Source organism: Nylanderia fulva, unplaced genomic scaffold, assembly GCF_048542155.1.
Source record: "Nylanderia fulva isolate GAGA-0341 unplaced genomic scaffold, ASM4854215v1 Scaffold516, whole genome shotgun sequence".
NCBI classification, from domain to species: domain Eukaryota; kingdom Metazoa; phylum Arthropoda; class Insecta; order Hymenoptera; family Formicidae; genus Nylanderia; species Nylanderia fulva.
The window spans coordinates 45733-68093 of record NW_028190606.1 but is presented as its reverse complement, the minus strand read 5'-3'; the positions used below and the strand labels follow the sequence as shown (position 1 = coordinate 68093).

Here is a 22361-nt window from a genome sequence, read left to right as displayed (position 1 = left end):
CCTCAGGCGAGTTTCGGTGACGCAGCGTGCACGGCCACCCGCCGCCCCAAGATATATTTTACTATGTATATTGATATTGTAACAATAATGTGATGTTATATATTTTTTAATAGAAAAATTAAACTTGTGAAATATTAAATATGGAGATTTTAATTTCAAAAGATTTGATAAAAGCAATGTCAGAGAAACTGATTTATATAAACATTATAGAACATTTTGAAAGGCTAGTAAATGAGTTTAAGACTATAAGCACACACTTTTGCATAGGCGCATAAACGTAAGCATAATAATCTTGATTGGTCTATAAACGTGTACATAAGAAATTCAACCAATCGAATTTTTTATGCATATGCTTATGCGCTTATGCAAGAGTGTGTGCTCCCCGCTATAAGCTCTTTACTCAGCGATCACAGCGCTCTGAGGTTAGCGACCGATTTATGAACCACAAATCATGACATTAAGAGCCTTACCCCCACCATAAGAGTTTCCAGACCTTTGTATACGACCGTGGTCTGACCGCGAACTACTTCCACATTTGTGAACCGATTTTAACCAAATTAGTACCAAAATTTCGCAAATTTTTCAAGGAGTGTGACAATGTGGTTTTTTCAAGTTTTATACCCCCACTTTTTCTCGAAATTGGTATCGAAATTTTGTAAATTTTTTTTTATGACGACAATGACAATTTTTTTAAGTTTTACACTCCCATCCACGCACTCACAAAATTGATCAATTTTCTCAAAATCAGTACCAAAATTTTCGAAATTTTTAGAGGACAGTCGCTATATAATTTTTTAAATTTTAACAACCGTACCTACCCATTCACGCATTCCCTCATTAATGGACCGATTCTCTCGAAATTAATACCAAAATTTTGCAAATTTTTCGGGGATGATAACGATGGCGATTTTTTTACGTTTTACACCCTCACCTACGCACTTACAAATTTATTGACCGATTTTCTCTAGATCGGTACCAAAATATTTGAAATTTTTAGAGGCTACTATATATGAATTTTTTAATTTTTACAATCCTACTAATCTACCCACGTATTCACCCACGCATTTACAAATTTATTAATTGATTTTTTTTTCGTGAAATTTGTATCCAAATTTTACAAATTTTTCGGGAATGGCGATAATGATGAATTTTTTAAATTTTACATCCCCACTCACCCACCCACGCACTCACACACTTATTGACTGATTTTTTCAAAATCAGTATGAAAAACCATTATTGTCACCATTTCCGAAAAAATGTGTGTATGTATTTTTTAAATGTTATTTTAAAGCTTTACAACTCCACCAACCCACTCACGTATCCACTTACGCATTTACAAATTTATTAATCAACTTTTTCACGAAATTTATATCAAAATTATGAAAATTTTTTGGAAATGTCGATGATAGCGGTTTTTTTAAGTTTTACACCTCCACCTTTATTGACTGATTTTTTTCGAAATTGGTAGCACCAAAATTTTGCAAATGTTTTGGGGATTGCGACGATAGTGTTTTTTTAAGTTTTATAAAGTTTTACACCCCCATCCACCCACTCACGCATTCACACATTTATTGACCGAATATATATAAGACAAATTTCTTGGGAATGTCGACGATGGTGGTTTTTTAAAGAAGTACTGCAATTTTTTAATTATATCTATATACAATAAGTACCGTCCGTCTGTTTGTCTGTCTGTCTGTCTGTATGACCGCAAACTACTCCCACATTTATGAACCGATTTTCATCAAATTGGTATCAAAATGTTTGTTTGGTATCAAATTATTCGAAGAAGACTGCTGTGTGGTTTTTTTAAGTTTTCACCCACCCACGCACACCCACCCACGCAATCGCATATTTATGAACCGATTTTTTTTAATTGATACCAAAATGTTGCAAATTTTTCGGAGATAGCGACGATGTAGTTTTTTTAAGTTTTACATCCCCACTCACCCACGTATTCACACATTAATTGATCGATTTTTTCGAAATCAATACCAAAGTTTTCTAAATTTGTCGAAAATGGCACTATATGATTTTTTTTAATTTGTACAAACCTATCCACCCACCCACGCACTCTCTCATTAATGGACCGATTCCCTCGAAATTGGTACCAGAATTTTGCAAATTTTTCGGGGATGACAACGATGGCAATTGTTTTAAGTTTTACACCCCCACCGACGCACCCACTTACGTGCGTGCGCATTTATGGACCAATTTTCTCGAAATTGGTATCAAAATAATGCAAATTTTTCAGGATAGGCCACTATATATTTTTAAAATGTTAAAATTTTTTTATTTTAGAGAAAGCACTGTTTTCGTAAAAATTTTTTTTTTCGGATTTCTATGCCAGTGTGTTCAAAATGCTCCAAAACATCAGAAAGTAACTTTTTTCAAACTTTTATTTTTATTTTTTTTAATTTTGTGTGTATGAATGCATGTATGTGTACATTTAAAATGTAAATGTCTCAAGAATTATTTGATTTACAGCGCTTAAAATTAGCATACAAGTAAAGTAGTACAACACTTTTTTATAAAAATTTATATAGTATTTTATTTATATTAAAATTTTTAATTTTTCGAGAAATGTCTGTTGCTCTAACTTTGGTAAATTTTAAGATATCGGGATCAATTGTTTTGTATAAATAGATTAGCATTGAAAGTTGGTTGGTATTGAATTTGATGAGAATCAATGAAAGAATTCATTTTTTTTAATTTTGAATTTTTAAGAAACGTTTTTAATTGTTCTAATTTTAATAAATTTTAAGATATTTGAGTAATTTTTTTTACGTAAATAAGTTATTAATAAATAATGTTTAATATTGAGTTTTGTGATGATCGATGAAAAATTTTGATTTTTATAAAATTTTAATTTCTAAAAAATACACATTTTCTAGTTTTCCTAAATTTTGAGATATCAAGCTAAAAGCTTTCACCTCGAAAAATTTGCAACCGTATTTTGGTACCATTTTCGAGAAAATCGGTCCATTAATTAAGGAGTAGTTCGCGGTCAGACAGACAGACGGTATTTGTATATATATATATATATATATGTGTGTGTGTATAGCTAGCTTTTAAGCTCACAAAAAAAATATTTTAAAAATATATTAAAAATATAAAAATATAAAAATATATTAAAAATATTATTAATATATTCTCTTGCATTTATTTATTTATTTCCGTAGGAGGGTTAAAGGATTATTGAAATTAAATCTCAAATATGAGATTATTTCATATTTGAAAATCTTGGCTGTGATCAAGTAAAATTTGGTGCCTTGTGCACAGATATTTAATTCTAACGAAAAAATTTAGTTTCGTTGGGATAACGCACTGTCTTCCGCGATTGGCTCTTATTGCCTGTCTTACACTTTAAATTTATATTTATATTACAGAGCCTTGTTAAACTCTTAACTTAAAATATTATATTTAAAAAAACGTTAGATATAGGTCTTGAAGCCCGCTCGAGTCGAAATAATTATATGTATACTATTTAAAAATACAGAGTTTGTCAGTTTGTATGTCCTCGCAAAAATCTTTAAAACACGTAGACCAATTAAAATGAAATTTTAAGGATTGATTCTTTATAATCTTGGGGGTGTTATAGGCTGCGTAATATGTTCTTCTGAAAAAATTTTTTTGGGGGTGAATATGCATCAAAAAAATGTTTTTCAGCTTTTAATGTCAATGTATTCGAAATGTATTAAAAATGTCGAAATTCGGCTGTGTAAGAATATTCTTTTGAGAAAAAAATTTTTGAGGGGTGAATATGCATCAAAAAAAGTTTTTGTCAAAAAAATCAAAAGTTAAATCAGTTTAATGTCAAAAAAATATCAAAAGAATTTTCTCAGAAGAATATATATAAAAATTTTTTTCTCAGAAAAATATATATAAAATCCTTAAAATTTCGACCTTTTAATACATTTCGAACACATTGACATTAAAAACTGAACAAATTTTAACACAGTCTAACACTCCCAAGATGATAAAGAATCAATCATTTATTCAAATTTCATTTTAATACGTCTATATTTGAAATGAATCTTAAACATCGATAATACAAATCTATCCAACTGACAAACTGTGTTTTTATATAAATAGTATAGATAAACTAATAATAAACTCTATAAATAAAACTAATAAAAATAAAAATATAACTTCTATTAATCATTCGACCTGACTGGCCAATACAAATTGTTAAATACTAATACATTAGTAATCCTACATCTTTCTAATTGACATCTTGAAAGTAACACTTGATAAGGATCCGTACCCAAGGGTCGAAACTTTGCGTATTAACAATTTATATTGGCCAGTCAGGTCGAATAATTAATAAATTATATTTTTATTCATCACTGGCGACTTTATTTTAACTATTTGATATCTAAAAATAAATTATAAAAAAAGTAAAATCTTTGAGGAATATTAGCTTTGAGGTCCGCGCTTCGCGCGGGCCTCAAATCGCTAGTTAATTATGTTATTTTCGTTCATTATTGTACATCTTTTATCGATAAAACAATACATATAGAGATTCTTATATTTTTATTCTTTTGAATTAAGTCGTCACTGTCAACGCGGACTTGGCAATTCAATATGTAGAAGCCATCAATGAGTTGTAACACCTGAAAGTAGTATAGTGGGCACTATGGCCCGTCATAACAAACCCCCACCACCGACCCGTCTGGCGCCGAGTCTTATCTTATCTTTCCCCCACCACCGGCGTCTGGTTTTTCCGAGTGTGGGTGTAGGGGGAGAGGGTGTTGGGGAAAAAAAAATGGCGACTGGCCCCGAAAGGTGGGGATGAGAATTTTTTTATTTTTTTTTTATTTTTTCTGATTTCCTCTGGATTTGAACCTGGGGCCTTTGTGTTTCCGAGCAGGGTCCTAGTATGTTGAGCTAAACGAGATCTTACTAGTCTAAGGATTAGATGAGGTATTTAAGCTAAAGTTGCGTAGGGTACGGTATGGGGGTACGGGTATACGTATGGCAAGGATAGCTCGTCGAATCAAATGGTCGATATTGGACGGGGTGGGGTAAAAACAGCTAGGGTATACGTATGGCAAGGATAGCTCGTCGAATCAAATGGTCGATATTAGACGGGGTGGGGTAAAAACATTTTGACCAAGAAAAGCGTCATGCGGTCGACCGGGGATCGGTGGCAGGTAGTAACTGACAATGCCGTAGGGTAATAAAAAAAGAACACGCAAATATTTGTACTGGCGAGCATTTCGACTCGTGTCACGATAAAAAAATAATGCATCATCGTAGATTAGAAAGAATGCTTATTGTTGAAAAGATGTCGGATAAAATTTTATTTTAAAATAACTCGCTGCTTAATGAAGGTAAACAGAAACATGGTTGTTGAGGAAATTTCTGGAAAGAGGAAGTGAAAGAAAATTGAACAATGGTTTTAAAAGTACAAATATGATTTATATTTAAAATATTTTTACAGAACAAAATTATTCACAAACATTTCAAGAAAATATTTGTCGAATAATTATTAAAATTTACGTTTTGATATAATTGTATGTACAATTTGTTCGAAATAAAGTGAAATTATTTCTAAAAATGTTATCTCAAAGTATACATCGAGAAATGTTAAATCTTTCAGTTGGGTACGTACATTACGTTCTATTTCCTTACTGTTACCTCTGATCGTGAGTTTCACGATACTGTTATTAATGCTACCGTTGACAGGAAGATTTAACTGTATTTCGTTAATTAAATATCGAGCACATTCGTTGACATTAGTTGAAATAAAATTTAGACGATTTAAATTAGCGTTCACACAATCAACTATATTTTCTACACCTTGAAAAGTCGTTCTCTGCATGACTATCGCAATGTTGTAAGTTTTACGTTTCTTCGCCTTCGGTCCGTTTTCGTTCGTATCCTCCACAGTCTCGGAAGAAAGATCTTCTTGCTCGTTTTCACGATATGTTATTAGTATGGCTCTAGCACCATATGCGGTAGTGAAATTTACAATTATCTTGTTAAAGATGATCGAGCTCAAATTAATTTTATCACCGTTTAAGTAGCTCGACATCGTTTTCATGTTTTCTTGAAATTTTTGCCACGATTCCATGTCGAAGCAAATTCCTACAGCTCCGTGAGATGTTAATTTAACAACAGGCAGAAAATCCAGTTCGACGTTGTCTTCCGTCATAAGACCCACTTGAATTTTTTTCGTGTAGGATGAATTCAATCCGTATGTTGTTGACAGCAACATACGTGGTTGTTGCTCGATTTTCTTAAGATTGTTCATGGTAGTTGCTACCGCGTAGAAAATCAAAGATATAATAATCAAAGACACGCAAAAATCGAAAAATCGAGAACTTTTTACTAACAAACTTTTTTACTAACGAACTTGAAAGTCCGGACGATGAAAGACGAGTGAGCGAAGATTTTCAAGAAAATTTATAAGAAGGAAGATAAAATAGAAAAGTGGTAGGGAGAAAATGTATGCGTAGATAAATAAAAATTATGAGGAAGGGATTTTTTAAACAATATAAATAATATAATTTTTAATGTGGAAAGGGAATTTTTTAAACAATAAAGCGATAGGGGGAAAATGCATGCGTAGTATAATAAAAATTATGTGGGAGAGGAATTTTTTAAACAATATAAACGATATAATTATTAATGTGGAAGGGGAATTTTTTAAGCAATATAAATGATATAATTTTAAATCTGACTTCAGAGAAAATATAAAATTCCTATCGCTATCGAGAAAAGATACCTGAAAATTCCTCATCTTGATTTCTATAAACTTTTTGTAACTAAGTAAATAACGTCCTAGATTAAATATTTTTTGTATCTAAGTAAATATTACCATATATATATATATATATAGATATATAGATATATATATAAAACATGGGTAAAAATACACGGCTATGAGAAAAAAAGATAAAAAAAAAAGATAAAAAAAGATAAAATAAAATCGAGAAAAGATACCTGAAAATTCCTCATCTTGATTTCTATAAACTTTTCGTAATTAAGTAAATATCGCCCTAGATTAAATATTTTCTGTATCTAAGTAAAGATTACCATATATATATATATATATATAAAACATGGGTAAGAATACACGTCTATGAGAAAAAAGATAAAAAAGATAAAATAAATCGAAAAAGTTACCTGAAAATCCCCCATTTTGATTTCCATAAACGTATAAATACGGCTCTCGGAGTTAAGTTAGCTAGCTACATTTTTGAATTTCGTCTCTCGCGTACTCACGTATTCGACGCAAGTGTACTATTAAATTTCAAATAATGAGTTTGAAAAAAGTAATTGAAATTTGTCTATCACTAGCGCAGAGTTTATGCGGAAAAAATTTTTCCAAGTATATATATGAATTAACATGCGCGAGTGAAGATAAATACTTCAATATTTTTGGAAAATTCGCGGGGGAATGTCCCAACGCTGTGCTAGCGGTATTATTCCGACTAGGACATTTTAGTGTTTTTCGCGAATTAGTGATTATCGCGGGTGAGGTGATCGAGTCGCGATACTATTTTGGTGGTGAGAAAGAAAACGACGCAGCAGGTCACATAGAATATCTCCTCCTACATTTTCATCGAGTTCTCCGGGGAGAAGATAATAATGGTAAGTTTTTATTTTTTTTTTTTACACTTAATTATAAATAAAAATTAATTAAAACTACCCCAATTATTTATTTAAATCGCTAAAACTTCGAAGTAAGTCCGTTCGATGAGGCGGCCATATTTACTCCGCTTGAAAGTAAGTAAGAAAAATACTACAGTGCTATATATCAACACAAAAGATTTTTTAATTATGTGAAATACTAATAATATATGACCGATGAATATTAGATGACGCGGCGAATGAAAACGTGGTCGTAGAGGAGCGAGAACTGGGGGAGGAAATCGACGAGGAAATAAACACGATTTCGGAAGATGAAGAGGAGCTGGAGGAGGAAGTGGAGGAGGAGGAGGACGAGGAGGAAGATGAAGAGTTGGAAGAAGAAGAAATAGAGCAAACGGAAGATGAAGAAGAAGAGCCGGAAGATCGAGAAGAACAAACGGGAGATGAAGAAGAAGTGGAAGATGAAAATAACAACGCCACGTTTTCTGTAGAAGAAGAAGAAGAAGAAGAAAATAGCGGGGGAATGGGCGAGGAAGGTAATAATTTCATATTTTATACTTAATCTTCTCCTACGTTTAAATTTTTTGTTTATTTTAATTAAAATAAAATTTTATTAGGAATTTCTTTCTCTCCTAACATCGCGCCCGAAATTTCATATTCACCGGAGTATTAACTCTCGCAGCGTGATACAAATACCCCGGTAAAAGAATATTAAAACGTAAGTGAACTTAACATAATTATTATTAATAACAACATTTTCACATTATTAATAAAAATTCAAACGTAAGAGAGTAATATTTTATTAAATATTTTATTTTGTTAATATAATTTTTATTTCTCACAGTACAGAGTGGTGGGGGAAGGAACGTCAGAATACAACAAGAAGATTCCCAAACCCGCTCCGCTGAGGAAACTTCCGACGAAGAGCGACATTTAGAGGCTGCTGGTGGACAAGAGGAAGAAGAAGAAAAAGCGGAGGAAGAAATAGCGAATCAAGAGCCTGATGGTAATTTTAGATATTTAATAATGTTGGCGGAAAACGTGCGTCGCTTTAGAACTTTTGGTGTAGAAGGACGGGAAATTAGTTTCCGTATTCGTCCGATACCCGAAGGAGCAAACGTGTATGAGTGGTTAGAAAATGCGTTTCGCGAACTTCACGAGTACGCGTTGCATTCGTGCGAACCGAGGGATTACGTCGGCATATCTTTCGATTCCGCAAGTTTAACCCGCGGCCCCGCAGGTATATCGTTCCGACCTTTGCGAGATTTGACTTACGAAAATATTTGGGAACTCGTAAGCTCGTTAGCGCAAAGCTGCGGAGGACACGATATAGCGCAAGAATTTAACATTCGGATTTTTAAAGTCACCCCTCCCATTGGTCGCGGCCGTAACAGGTTTACGCACGATGTTATTGCTAAACGCTCGATTTTAACAATTTCCAATTCCGATAATTTATGTCTTCCTCGCGCGCTTGTATCGGCTCTAATTTTTAACGAGCGTGGAAATTTACGCACGGGAGAGTTACACGCGAAATGGAATGCGGTGAGAAGACAAAACTCGGTGTTACAGCGCGAGTTTGCGTTGCAACTTACGAGGAATGCCGGTGTCACGATTCCGGAGGAAGGGTGTGGAATTGATGAAATCGAGCGTTTTCAGCAATATCTCGCGAGCGAAAATGTCGCGATAATAATATATAACGACGATACTTTTGGTCGAGGGGGTAATCCGCTATTCGATGGAAACACATTTCTAACCACTTTGCAGCGGGAAATAAAAACTCGTTTAAATCTATTATACAGTTTAAATAATAAACATTTCGATGTAATTTTAAATTTAAATGCAGCAGCAGGCGGGCGGGAATATTGTATCCCGTGTAATTTAAGTTACCGCTCCGATGTGAGAGAGCATCGATGCTCTAATAAATGTCCGCGATGTAACGGAGAGCCGCCGTGCGAGCAATCATTCGCGGATCGTACTAGGTGCGATAATTGTAGACGTGAATTTTTCAATCATGCCTGCTTGGAGCGTCATCGCGCGGTAAAATCATACGATGGTAAATCACGTCGGAGTGTTTGTGAAACTATACGATTTTGCGAAGATTGCGGACGTTTGATTCAAAGAAATAATCAACACGAATGCGACACGGCTTATTGCGCTACGTGTCGTTCTCTTCAACCTTTGAATCATCTTTGTTACATGCTTCTCCTTCGTCGGCATGGCGATAATCGTCCCGATCCGAGCACTTCCGAACACGCGGATGGAAATAGCGAACAACAACAGCGGAGAAACGACGACGACGACGATGACGCCGAAGGTTCGATTAATCAGACTCGCGAACGCGTAGAAAGCCGGGTCGCATTCGTGTTTTATGACTTTGAGACGAGGCAAGACGAAACGCTCCAAGGTAGCACAAATGTAAAAATTCACGTACCTACGCTCTGCGTCGCTCAACAAATTTGCGAGGAATGTGCAGAAATAGATGAAATGTCGGTGCGATGTCGCTGGTGTGGTATTCGCGAATTTATATTTTGTCGCAACCCTGTGCAGGAATTTGTAGATTTCGTAACGCGGCCGACAAAATATTTTAAACAAATAATTTGCATCGCGCATAACGCGAAATCATTCGACGCGCAATTTATTTTGAAATATATCGTGGAAAACCATGTCTTAGAGCCTCGAGTCATTTTAAACGGTACGAAAATAGTTGTATTAACGCTAGGTCATACGAAATTTATCGATAGTATCAATTACATGCCGATGCGTTTATCCGAATTACCTAAAGCTTTTGGACTGACAGAAGGTACAAATAAAGGCATTTTTCCACATTTATTCAATACTATCGATAATCAGTCTTATGTCGGAGCGTTACCCGGTGTTCAATATTATTCACCCGATTCTATGCAGATGAAAGAACGCGAAAAATTTCTCGCGTGGCACTCCGAGATGACGCGCGCGAACTATGTGTTTGATTTTCAACGTGAAATATTGCTTTATTGTCGTAACGATGTAGATATCCTTAGACGAGCGTGTATGGCTTTTAGAAAAATATTCTTAGAGCGTGGAAACGTGTGTCCATTCGAGGAATGCACAACCATCGCCTCAACGTGTATGCGAGTATTTAGAAAAAACTTTTTACGCGAAAGAGAGATCGGTATCATTCCAATGGGGGGATACAGACATGCGAATATTCACTCGCGTAAAGCCCTGCAATGGTTGATATGGAAAGAGCGGGAGCTCGCTCATCATATTATCCATAGCGGTCGCGCTCGAGAATATCGATTACGCGATGGTACGCTAGTCGATGGATACTACGAGTCGGTAGAAAATAACGTAACGCAATATTACGTATTACAGTTTCACGGTTGTTTTTGGCATGGTTGTCCAAGATGTTTTCGGGTAAATTGCGATAGACTGCTTTCGACAGATCGTACAGATACATGTGATTCACGCTACGAACACACCGTTGCAACGACATTTCGTCTTCGTAAGCGCGGATATAGGGTGATTGAGAAATGGGAATGCGACTTTGATCGCCAGATGAATGAAAATGTCGAGATGCGCGAATATCTACATCGACATCAAATGATAGACGTCAAACCGCTCGATCCCCGAGACTCATTTTACGGCGGATGCACAGGAAATATCGTAACGCGATACGAGATCACGAGTACGGAAAAGATACGTTACGTGGATGTATGTTCTCTGTATCCGTTTGTGTTGAAGACCGGTGATTTTCCGATTGGTCACCCGACAATATACGTAGGTGAGGAATGCGAGGAATTAATCGGATTATCACCGGGATATAATTTCGATTCAGTCGAGGGGGTCGTGCGATGTAAAGTACTTCCTCCCCGCGATCTCTTTCATCCTGTATTACCCTATCGCGTGCAGGGTAAATTATTATTTGCGTTATGTCGTAGTTGCTGCGAAACATTTTCTCAGATTGCGTGTACTCACGAAGCTCACGAACGCGAATTCGAAGGTACATGGATATCGTGCGAATTACGAAAAGCAATCGAGAAAGGATATTTCGTGACAGGGGTTAGTGAGATTTGGCAATATAACATCACTCGTTACGAAACCGGTACGCGACAAGGGGGTCTATTTACGGAATACATCAATACATTTCTACAATTAAAGCAAGAAGCTAGCGGATGGCCGAGCAACTGTGTCGATAACGTTGCTAAAGAGCGTTACATCCGTGAGTATGAGGAAGTAGAAGGAATCGTTCTTGAAAAAGATAACATTGCACACAATTCCGGTTTACGCTCGGTGGCTAAATTATGCTTGAATTCTTTTTGGGGTAAATTTGGTCAACGTGCAAACTTGCCGAATACCGTGATTGTCAAAACACAAGAACGATTAATGAGTTTGCTCACTAGCCCTCAACATGAAATAACCGATATATTGCCTGTAAACGATGAGGTGATATATGTTTCGTTTCGACTACGAGAAGAGGCGATCGTACCTTCGCCTCTTACTAATGTTATAATAGCGGCTTACACGACGGCTCAAGCGCGATTAAAATTGTATGATTATTTAGAAAAATTAGACAAGCGCGTTTTATATTACGACACGGATTCCTGTATTTATGTAAGTCGCGGAGATCCGCAGGAATACGAACCGCATACGGGTAATTTTTTAGGCGACATGACGGATGAACTCGCTAGCTACGGACAAGGTAGTTACATCGAGTCGTTCGTATCCGGTGGTCCGAAATTTTACGCATATGTGGTCCGTACACCCGAAGGACTCACACGCGAAGTTTGCAAAGTAAAGGGTATAACCTTGAATTTTGAAAACTCGCGTTTAGTTAATTTTAATAGTATTAAAGATTTATTGTTGCGTAAAGAAAGAGAAGAAGAAGAAGAAGAAGAGGAACGGGAAGAGAAAGCGCTCGGAGAACAGGTTGAAGAGGCGATTCCTGGGACATCGATAAATCTTCGTTTTAAAGCCATTCGGCGAACCGCATTTCACGATATAATAACGCGTGACGAAACAAAAATATGCAAACCTGTGTTATTAAAACGAAGATTTATCAAAAATCGATATTCTCTTCCTTACGGTTATTTACCGAAACAATGACATTGCTCTCCTCTTCACACTCTTCTATCTTTGCGGAGATACGCGTGCGTTTTCCGCCACTTGCATAGAAATGCAAATATTATATAAAAGTGTAAATATTGTAAAAGTAAAATGTATTTCATCAAATATTATAAAATATTATACTTTATACTATATTTTATAAATCGGAGTTTTAAAATACCCGTAGTTTTAATTTTATTTTTATATTAGAAAGGATAAGGAATAGTTTAACTAAAGTTAGAAGATGTAGATATTAGTAATAAGAAAAAAATACTTTGTAAATATAAATACAAAAATTTATATTTTTAATAAAAAATATTGTTCAGTAATAAAATTTATATATTTTAATAAAAAATATTGTTTCCCCATCCTAGTTTTAATAATAATAATTAACCTTTTAAACGAAATCATTTTTATTTAGTGAAATATTAAATTTTTTAACAAAAATTTTTAATATAATTTTTTTTTTGTCTGAAAAACTTTAACATAAAAATATTTAATTTTTAAAAAATTCTTGTTACGTACAATTTTTATATATTCAAATATATTCATGCCGAACTCACATACGTCCGCTATCGCAAGACATACACACCAACGAGAACATTTGATTAAAAGCTGATTGTGGGCAGCGCAACGTAGCGCTCGTCAGCTGATCGGTAGCGGTGCGCTAACCAGGCGCTCATCAGCTGATCGGTAGTTGCGAGCTAACCAGGCGCTCATCAGCTGATCGGCGCTCGTCAGCTGATCGGCGCTATTCGCTAGCACGAGCATGCGACCGCCGCGGGTTGGCCCCCGGTGCGCGAATAAGCTTTTTCCGCCGTAACTCATTTCATACTATGAGTAATATTAAAATTTAAATACACGGACGCTCTTTACGCTAATTTTTTGTTTTTAAGAACGCGCCGGATTAGACTTTCTTTCATTTACGAGATTGTACGTAAACGGTGAATATCGCGTTTATTTTGGGGAAATGGATGTACGCTGGAAACATCCTTGGACGTCGATCGTCTGCGGACCTACGGGATGTGGAAAAACGATTTTCGTGAAAACATTTCTTCGTTATTTGTCCGACGTGTCCGATACTCGATTCGAGAGAATTTTATTTTATTACGCCGAGTGGCAAGATGCCTATCAACGCCTGCAATGCGATGAAAATGAAAGAGAAGAGAAGAGTAGCGTAAGAAAAAAGAACGTATATGCAAATAGCGTTCCGATAAACTCGAAGAAAAATATAATCGAATTTCACGAGGGTTTACCGCGCCCGGAAGATTATTCTTACGATCCACTCACCCCGAAATTAGTGATAATCGACGATCTTATGAGAGAGTCGTCATCGTGCGATGTTATCGTAGATCTGTTTACTAAAGGAAGCCATCATAAGAATCTCAGTGTTATTCTCATTTCGCAAAATCTCTTCCATCAGGGACGCGGACAACGCGACATATCTCTCAATGCGAATTACATAGTAGTTTTCAAAAATCCACGCGATCGCGCGCAAATTCGGCATTTAGCGCGTCAAGTATATCCGGACGATCCTAAGTTTATGGAAGAAGCGTACTACGACGCTACCTCGAAGCCTCACGGGTATTTATTGCTCGATTTAAAACAATCGACTCCAGATGAATATCGATTTCGGACGTGTATCTTTCCCAACGATAAGCTGCATTACGCGTACATTCCACGTAGATCGATCAAAAGAGGCGGAGGCGTATAAAAGACTCGTATTCACACACGACTTGTCACTCGTGCAATTACACTGCGATGGTAAAAAAAGAAAAAAAATCGCAACCGGCATCATCGTCGTCGTCGAAGAATTTATCCGACGGCGCGGTAAAAATCGCTAGACGATCTATCGGCGAAAGAAACACGAATCTTTTGAAAACTTTATGTTATCTGAAAAAAAATCAGAGAACAGCGTTTTTACGTTCCGTCGATAATAATCTCATTAAGTGTATTCAAGAGTGCGTTTTCAATACTCTTAAAGGTAACGTACCGCTTGCGAGTAGTGAAAAGAACCGCCTTGCTAGCCATAAATCGATCCGACGTCGTATTGCTGCGAAAAAAGATAATTTGAAAGTTAAGAGAAAACTATTGGTGCAACGCGGCGGATTCTTACCCTATCTTATTGCTCCTATACTCGGAGCTATATTATCCCGGATCATTGGAGATTAAAAAAGGGACGCTATTCTGTGTATATTTGTTGCGTCAATGTGAAAAAGATAAAATATTTACAATTCAATAATGGAAAGAGCAAAAAAAATGGTTTTAATTTCGTCGGAAAATCTCGAAAGACTGCAGCGACAACCGGAAATTTCCTCTAACGCGTCGGCCGATAATTCATCGAATAAAATTACCGAGATATCGAATGTGGAAAATGATACTAATAATTCCGTACGGACCCCGGGAACTCCTTTGTCACGGCTCGATGCAGAAATGTGGCGTATTCTGAATCTCACACCTCAGGTCAGCGAGGACGAAAGATGGAAAATGTATAAGGAGGTACTTCAGCGTTATCTTCAATTTATTCGTGCTGCGAGAAAACGTTTACGCAAAAACGTGCACGCCAGCGATGAACGCGATGGAGAACAGGACGAAGACACGAAAGAGCAAGAGGATGATAACTTCGATGATGACGATGAACTTATGGAAACGCAAACTTTAATTACCAGCGACGGTAACATTAGCGCCGCTAGTAGTAGTAGTTTCGAGAAAAAACGCGCTCAATCAGCGGAAATAATACAAAAAATACTTAATAGTGTTCCGAAAAGTTATCGTAGTAAAGCACGCTTGATAATGAAGCAACTGCTCCTGACTCCGTCATCTAAGATTAACTGGAATAGACAAGGGCTCGTAACTATAGACGGCGACATTGTGGAGGGTTCGAATATCGCGGAACTTATAAACGATGCGGTACGCGAGAGAAAAACGGTAGAAGCAACCGGAAGAAATCAGTTTGCTCGATTACTACGTGACATAGGTACGTCACCGCGTCTCATAGGAAATCAAAAGTTATTAAAAGTAGGCGCGTGATCTCGCTATATTACTACCGCGTTACCTCGCGGATCCTCCACTCCGATCACACGTTCAAAATCGTACAGTCACAGGTTAGACGAAGCGAGTGAAACCGAAGGAGATACGCAATTTATATCCGCCGACGAGGAAGGTGACGACGACGACGGTGACGACGATAGAACATTACCACATAACGTAGTTTCTCCGTCAAAGAGAAGAAGAGGTTTACTCGATTGAATAAATCTTAATTGATGGAATTCGAAAAATTGTATTACGACCCCTCGCATTATGCAGGCTACTCTGCGGTGGACAATTTATCGCGAGCCGTTAAACCGAATTTTACGCGTAACAAAGTCGTCGAGTGGCTTAAATCACAGGATGCATACACGCTGCATCGACCGGTACGACGAAAATTTCCTCGTTTACATTATAACGTAACAAATATCGATGATTTATGGGAAGCCGATTTAATCGATCTTCGTAATCTCAAGAGCTATAATGACGGTTATTCTTATCTATTAACGGTTATCGATGTGCTTAGTAAATTTGTTTGGGTAGAACCTTTACGTGACAAAACAGCTACCTGCGTAATAAAGGCCTTTCAACAAATATTTTCGAGAAACGAGGGTCGACTACCTGTATACTTACAGACCGACAAAGGCAAAGAATTTATCGCCCGCCCTGTACAAAATTTCTTAAAAGAAAAAGACATCCGTTTTCGCGTAACGCGCAATCCCGATATTAAAGCGTCTATAGTGGAACGATTTAATAGAACACTCAAGGAGCGGATGTGGCGTTATTTTACGCATAAAAATACACGTCGTTACTTTGATGTTTTACAAGATATTGTTCACGCTTACAATCATACTCGTCATTCCACCATCAAAATGCAACCCACTGTCGTTACGCGAGAAAATGCTCGTACCGCGTGTGAAAATATGAAACGACGATGGGAATAACGATAAAGAAAAGAAAAAGAAGCGTGGGCGTAAACAAAAGGCTAAATACCGCGTGAACGATCTCGTACGCGTCAGTAGAGCAAAAGTAACCTTCGAGAAAGGATACGAGGCGAAGTGGAGCGAGGAGATATTTCGAATTCATCGAGTTCTCGAATGGAGAAAACCCCGCGTATATGAATTAAGTGATTTATCGGGTGAAATTATAGACGGAATTTTTTACGAACAAGAATTAGCAACCGGTTATTAAAAAGGTTGGGCCACTGTAGAGGGGGCCCAAAAAAGGCCTATTTTTGATAATTTTTTACTATAAAAAAAATTGATAAAAAATCTTTTAAGTATTAATCTTAATACTTCGAAATAAAAAAAAATTTTTTTGCATTTTTTTTTACAAATGGCGGGGACAGGTCGGGAAACGAACCACTCGTTTCGGCGTGCCTTACGGGCGACCTACTAGCCGGCCCCCCAATTTTTGCTGTGAAAAAAAAACCCAAAATTTTTTTTAATTTTTAAATTTCAGCTACGAACTACGTACGGAAATTAAAAAAAAATTTGTTTTTGAAAAAAATGACCAATTTTGGAAAAAAAATTTTTTCTTTTTTGAGAAAAATTTTGCCCCAAATTGTTTGTAAAAAAAAGTTTACAAGGGAACCGGTAAAATCCGTACGTATTTTCGTGACAATGTATTTAAAAGTACGTTTAATTTGGGAAGTAAATGGGGGGTCAGTTTGTGGGATTTGAGTCCCCCATTTGAAAAAGTGTTTTCGAGAAAACGCTTTAAATTTATGAAACCTTCCAAAAATGACCACTCAAAAATTTTGCACAAAATTTGTTTGTAAAAAAAAAAGTTTAAAACCCCCGGAACGTAAAATGTAGTAGTTTCGCGAAAAAAGTTTTTAGAAGCTACAGTTTAATTTGAAGAAAAAATCGGTCAATTTTTTGGGGGGATTTATGAGGTCGCCCAGTTTAAAAAAAGTGTTTTCGAGAAAAACCGTTTAAAGTTTTATGAATTTCCCCAAAATGCCCCTTAGGATTTTTGTTAAAAAAAAAACCTTTTTTTTTCTTTTTTCCCAGATCTTAAAGATATTTAAAACAAAAAAAAAAAAAAAAAAAGATTTTTTGAAATTTTTAAAAAGTGGCCTAACCCTTAAAACTTACGCGAGAGAATTTTCGTCGATCGGTGAATAAAAAACAGAGGACGCGAACAATAAACATTTTTAGTTAGCTTTGGGAAGGGTTCCCCTTTAAATTTTAAATCCCCGGTACCCCCTTCGAAATTTTAACCTTTTTCGAAATGAGGGTGGATAATTTTTCTGGTTCTTCCCAAACATACAGTATACCTTTCCCCCGACAAAAACCCCATCGTTTTATTACGGAATTACCCCCAATCCCGCCCCTTACCCCGGTGCTGGGAAATCCCCGTTTAGGGGAAATCCCAATTCCCTAATACCTTTTTTTATGTAAAGGGGGCCCGGGGAAAATACTTTGTTTCGTCGATTCGACATCAAGTTAAAGGAAAAAAAGAAGATGAGGTGAAATTCGGGGAAGCCCCTTAAAACTGGGTTTATAATAAAGAAGAGCTCGTCTCCACGATTAATTCGTCTGCAAAGAAGCCCGGTCCCTATTCGTTTGGGGGCAAAAAAAAATTTACGGAGTAGTTTTTTTCTTTCGGTGTCCCGTGGTTGCAATTGTTTTATTTATGCTTTTTTTCCGATGACTTTTGTCAAATGATCGGTTTAGAGCTGATTTATTTAAACGCTCCTAAGTGGAGAAGTCACTATGGTTCTATCTCACGACATCTAAGCTTATTCAAAGAAAAATCTACTTCAATTTTTCTTCACTCGGTTCTCTTGACGACAATGGAGTACGTCGCGGTGGGGGAAGGATTCTATAGTTACGAAGCGTGTATTTGGCCGGGGTTATTCCCGATAAACTGTTCGTTTTTGCGATAATTTGCGAACCTTACATAACAGGCGATGTGCACACTCCTCTCTCTCGAATATGTGCCTGTCACACAAGGGGGTGGGGCCGCGATTACGAATATGGAAGCGAATCAATGAATATTTCTCACCTCCGCATTATACATCACCGGTGCCCTACCAATTTCCGACGTATGAAAATCGATATCAAAGACGTACTGGAAAAAATATACCATTTGAATCCGGCACGTTAACGTTGTACTTAACATTTTAAACGTAAATCGATTAGATTTTTAAAAATACTCTGTAATATTTTTTTTGGATAAGAAGAAGGTTTGTTCATAAAATGGATTATTATTCGGAGGTATTAACTGATAACAAAAAACGTGAACTCGCGGGCGGCGGGTGGAATTTCCACGAGTTTTTTGTCGGTTCCCCTACAACTAGGTCATGGAATAGGTAGTTTTCTCGAGGCATGTTCAGACTCGTATTGGCCCTTATTTAAAAAACTAGAGGACTAGGGCAGTGGGTAAAGAGCTTTGCGCGCCGGGTTAATATCATCGAGGATTTTGACAATAAAATGCCGTTCAAGGTAGCGTCAAGCATCGTTGTGAACAATCGCGTGACAATCTTAAGAGAAAAGCTAGGAAAAAGTAAGTCGTACTAATGAAAGGTAGGGATATAACTCGGATGAAAAAAGTCATGTAGCGAGTTTCCCTTTCGGCAGCTAAGACTCACGATCGTCTAAATCCTCGGTAACCGCAAGGCGCGAAACGGTCGTAAGACAAATAAGAAAAAAGTTTATTAATCGAAAATCAAGGTGGCGTGGGAACAAACGAACAAATACAAAAAAAACTAAAAATAATACGAGAAAACTCGCTCGACTGTAAAAAGACTCAAGTGTCCGCGAAACGGCGTAAACTAATAGCGGGTAAACAACGTACAAGTATACGATATATTTTTTTCATAACGCCATTATTATTTCTAAGTAGCGCTTGTTCGTGACAATCGTTGGTAGAGCAGGCGGTTAAAGAAAAAATGTCATTTTTCACAACACTCGGAGTCGAGTTTTTTAAGAGCGCGCTCGATCTCTTCTCTTTACCGCCACCCGCACACTACATCGAACGTTCTCAATGGATTTATTACAAACCCGTGACCTCGCTTTCGGACGACTCCCCGCTGACATTCGTCATCCCGGTCACGGATAAGAATATTTAACTATCTGACACACCTTTTACTAAGTTTTCCGTGGTACGTGGAAACCGAGCCGCTCCCCGTTCTCGCCACCGGCTCCGCCGTCAACGTGGGCCCCGTAAATCATTTTCTCTTCATTCCATCTTCAACTCCAATCGTGACGGTGTAATTCACAAATCCCAAGCTTCGTGTCGCGTGTCGTTCGGTCGGTCCGCTCGTCGCGTGTTCGGCTCGTGTCCTCTAGTCGTGTCGGCCCATCCAAACAAAACAACGCTTCTTTGCGTACCCCCCGCTTACTAATCGGTCCTTCTCAAAAACACTCAAACTGAAATAACAACTAAAACCACAACTTATTATATTAGTAGAAAAAGAAATATATATCTAACTGGAAGAAGGGTTTGGGGTTGTTTTGTTTTGTTACTTCTCTTTGTCCTGAGTCTAATCAGGGAGGAGTCAATAGATTTTTGGGTTTTTTCGTTGCTCGGAAAGGAGGGGGGCCGTGGGAAGATGTGTGGACTGAGGACTTAGTGATAGTATTATGCCAGGAGACAAGGGGTCTAAAAGTTGTCGGGGGGGGCCAGGGAGATGGGTCGGTAGGCGGCCGAAAAAACTTTCTCTGACACTAGATCTTTTTTATTTAAATACCTTCTATTTTTATGAATTTATTAATAAATGATTTAGGGGCCACGTTTACGGCTGTAATCCGTTCGAGACGCGGGTAGCGGCTCGCGGTTTCCTACCGTACCCGAATACTTAAGTAACGTTTGTGTGAGATCAAATATTCTTCTCCGTGACCGTGATGACGATTCTAAGGTTTAGTCGTTCGTTCCGAACGCGAGGTCACGTGTTTGTAATAAATCCATTGCGAACTTTCGATGCTAGGTTTGCCGTGGCTGAAAGAGAAGAGATCGAGCTCGCCTCTTAACACTCGCTCGAGTGTGTGTGTGAAGAAATGGGACAATTTTTTTCTTTCAAAACCGCGGCCTCTAACAAAGGTTATTGTCAACGAAACAAGCGTATTTAGAATAAGTGCGATTTGAAAATATATCGTATACTGTACGCTTTTTATTAAACCGCTATTAGCTTTACTTAACGGGTTACGCCGTTTGCGCGGACAACTTGAGTCTTGTTTAACAGTCGAAAGCGATTTTTCTTCGTATTATTTTTAGTTTTTTTTGTATTTGTTCTTTTTTTTCTCCCACGCCACTTGATTTTCGATAAACTTTTTTTCTATTTGTCTTACGACTTTTACGCTACGCGATGCGGTTACCGAGATTTAGCGACGTGAGTCTTAACCGCCGAAAGGAACTGCGCTAAACACTGAATTTTTTCATCCGATTTATATCCCTACCTTTCCTAGACTACTTACTTTTTCCCCTAGCCGTTTCTCTAAGATTTCACGCGGATTGTTAAAAACTATGCTTGACACTACCTTTAACGGCATTTTATTTCAACCTCCTGCCGATTATATTAACCCCGGCGCGCAAAGCTTCTTTACCCACTGCCCCTAGTCTCTAGTTAAATAAGGCATACGCTTCTGACATTCCTCGAGAAAACTACCTATTCCATGACTCGTTGTAGGGTAACCGACAAAAACCGTGGAATTCCACCGCCGCGAGTTCCACCGTTTTTGTAATCCGTTATAGACTCCGAATAATAATCCATATTAATGAACAAAATCCTTCTCCTTTTATCAAAAAATCTTTACAGAGTTTTTTTTTAAAAATCAATCGATACGTTTAAAATGTAAAGTCACCGTTAATCGTGCCGGATTCAAATGGTATATTTTTTCCATATGTCTTTATATCGATTTCAATCCGTCGGAAAATTTGTTAGGCGCACGCGGGATATAATGCGGAGGTGAGAAATATTTCACTTATTCGTTCATAGTCGTAAGCGCGCCCACCCCTGTGACAGGCACTATCGGAGAAGAGATTTTGCACATCGCCTGTTATGTAAGGTTCGCACAAATATCGCAATAAACGAACAGTTTGCGGGAATACCCCGCGCAACGACACGCTGTTTTTTTTTCGTAACTATAAGAATCCTTCGCGACGTACTCCGATTTTCGTCAAGAGACCGATTTGAAGACAAATTGCAGTAGATTTTCTTTGGAATTAAGCTTAATTCGTGAGCATAGAACAATAGTTACTTCGCCCTTAGGACGTTATAAATAAAATCAGGCTAAACCGATCATTTGCAAAAGTCTAATCGGAAAAATGCTATAATGAATCAGTATTTGTCACAGCGGGACACGCGATGAGAAAAAAATACACGCCTGTAAATTTTTCTTGCTCCAAACGAATATGGTAACCGGCTTCTTTGCACGACGAATTATCGTGGAGACGAGCTCTTCCATATTATTATAAACGCCATTTGATATACGGCTTCCTTCGAAGTTTAACACCTCAGCTTCTTTATTTTTCTCTTAACGTGAGTGTCGATATCGAACGAAACTGAGTATATTTTTCTCTGCTCCTTACATGAAAAAAGGTATTAGGGAATTGGATTTCGCTCACGCGACTTCCCAGTCCACCGTGTAAGTGCATCGATTGAGTATTCCGTATGACGATGAGGTTTTATTGTCGGGGAT

General features: G+C 37.2%; 3 protein-coding genes across 3 annotated transcripts; 2 read left to right on the top strand and 1 right to left on the bottom strand.

The window, feature by feature from the left end:
* Positions 1 to 5491: 5491 nt before the first annotated feature.
* Positions 5492 to 6443, bottom strand: LOC146721239 (uncharacterized). Its single transcript, XM_085487273.1, has one exon. It carries the CDS (start codon positions 6257 to 6259, stop codon positions 5495 to 5497), a length of 765 nt encoding a protein of 254 aa, XP_085343399.1. The 5' UTR covers positions 6260 to 6443; the 3' UTR covers positions 5492 to 5494.
* Positions 6444 to 7963: 1520 nt separating this feature from the next.
* On the top strand, positions 7964 to 13598 carry LOC146721238 (uncharacterized). Its single transcript, XM_085487272.1, has 6 exons — positions 7964 to 8138; positions 8447 to 10111; positions 10322 to 10402; positions 11027 to 11295; positions 11545 to 12375; positions 13584 to 13598. Exons 1-6 carry the CDS (start codon positions 8126 to 8128, stop codon positions 13596 to 13598), a joined length of 2874 nt encoding a protein of 957 aa, XP_085343398.1. The 5' UTR covers positions 7964 to 8125.
* A 59-nt stretch (positions 13599 to 13657) lies between these two features.
* LOC146721237 (uncharacterized) lies at positions 13658 to 14471 on the top strand. Its single transcript, XM_085487274.1, has one exon. The coding sequence runs from the start codon at positions 13658 to 13660 to the stop codon at positions 14399 to 14401; it is 744 nt and encodes a 247-aa protein (XP_085343400.1). The 3' UTR covers positions 14402 to 14471.
* Positions 14472 to 22361: the final 7890 nt, after the last annotated feature.

Bases quoted from the DNA above. Each gene is read 5' to 3' on its own strand.
- LOC146721239 (XM_085487273.1), bottom strand. From the start codon at position 6,259: ATGAACAATCTTAAGAAAATCGAGCAACAACCACGTATGTTGCTGTCA.
- LOC146721238 (XM_085487272.1), top strand. The intron at 10,112-10,321 runs GTATTCGCGAAT...TATTAACGCTAG, and splicing joins GGTGCGATGTCGCTGGTGTG to GTCATACGAAATTTATCGAT. The intron at 11,296-11,544 runs GTATGTTCTCTG...ACATTTTCTCAG, and splicing joins AAAAGATACGTTACGTGGAT to ATTGCGTGTACTCACGAAGC.
- LOC146721237 (XM_085487274.1), top strand. From the start codon at position 13,658: ATGGATGTACGCTGGAAACATCCTTGGACGTCGATCGTCTGCGGACCT.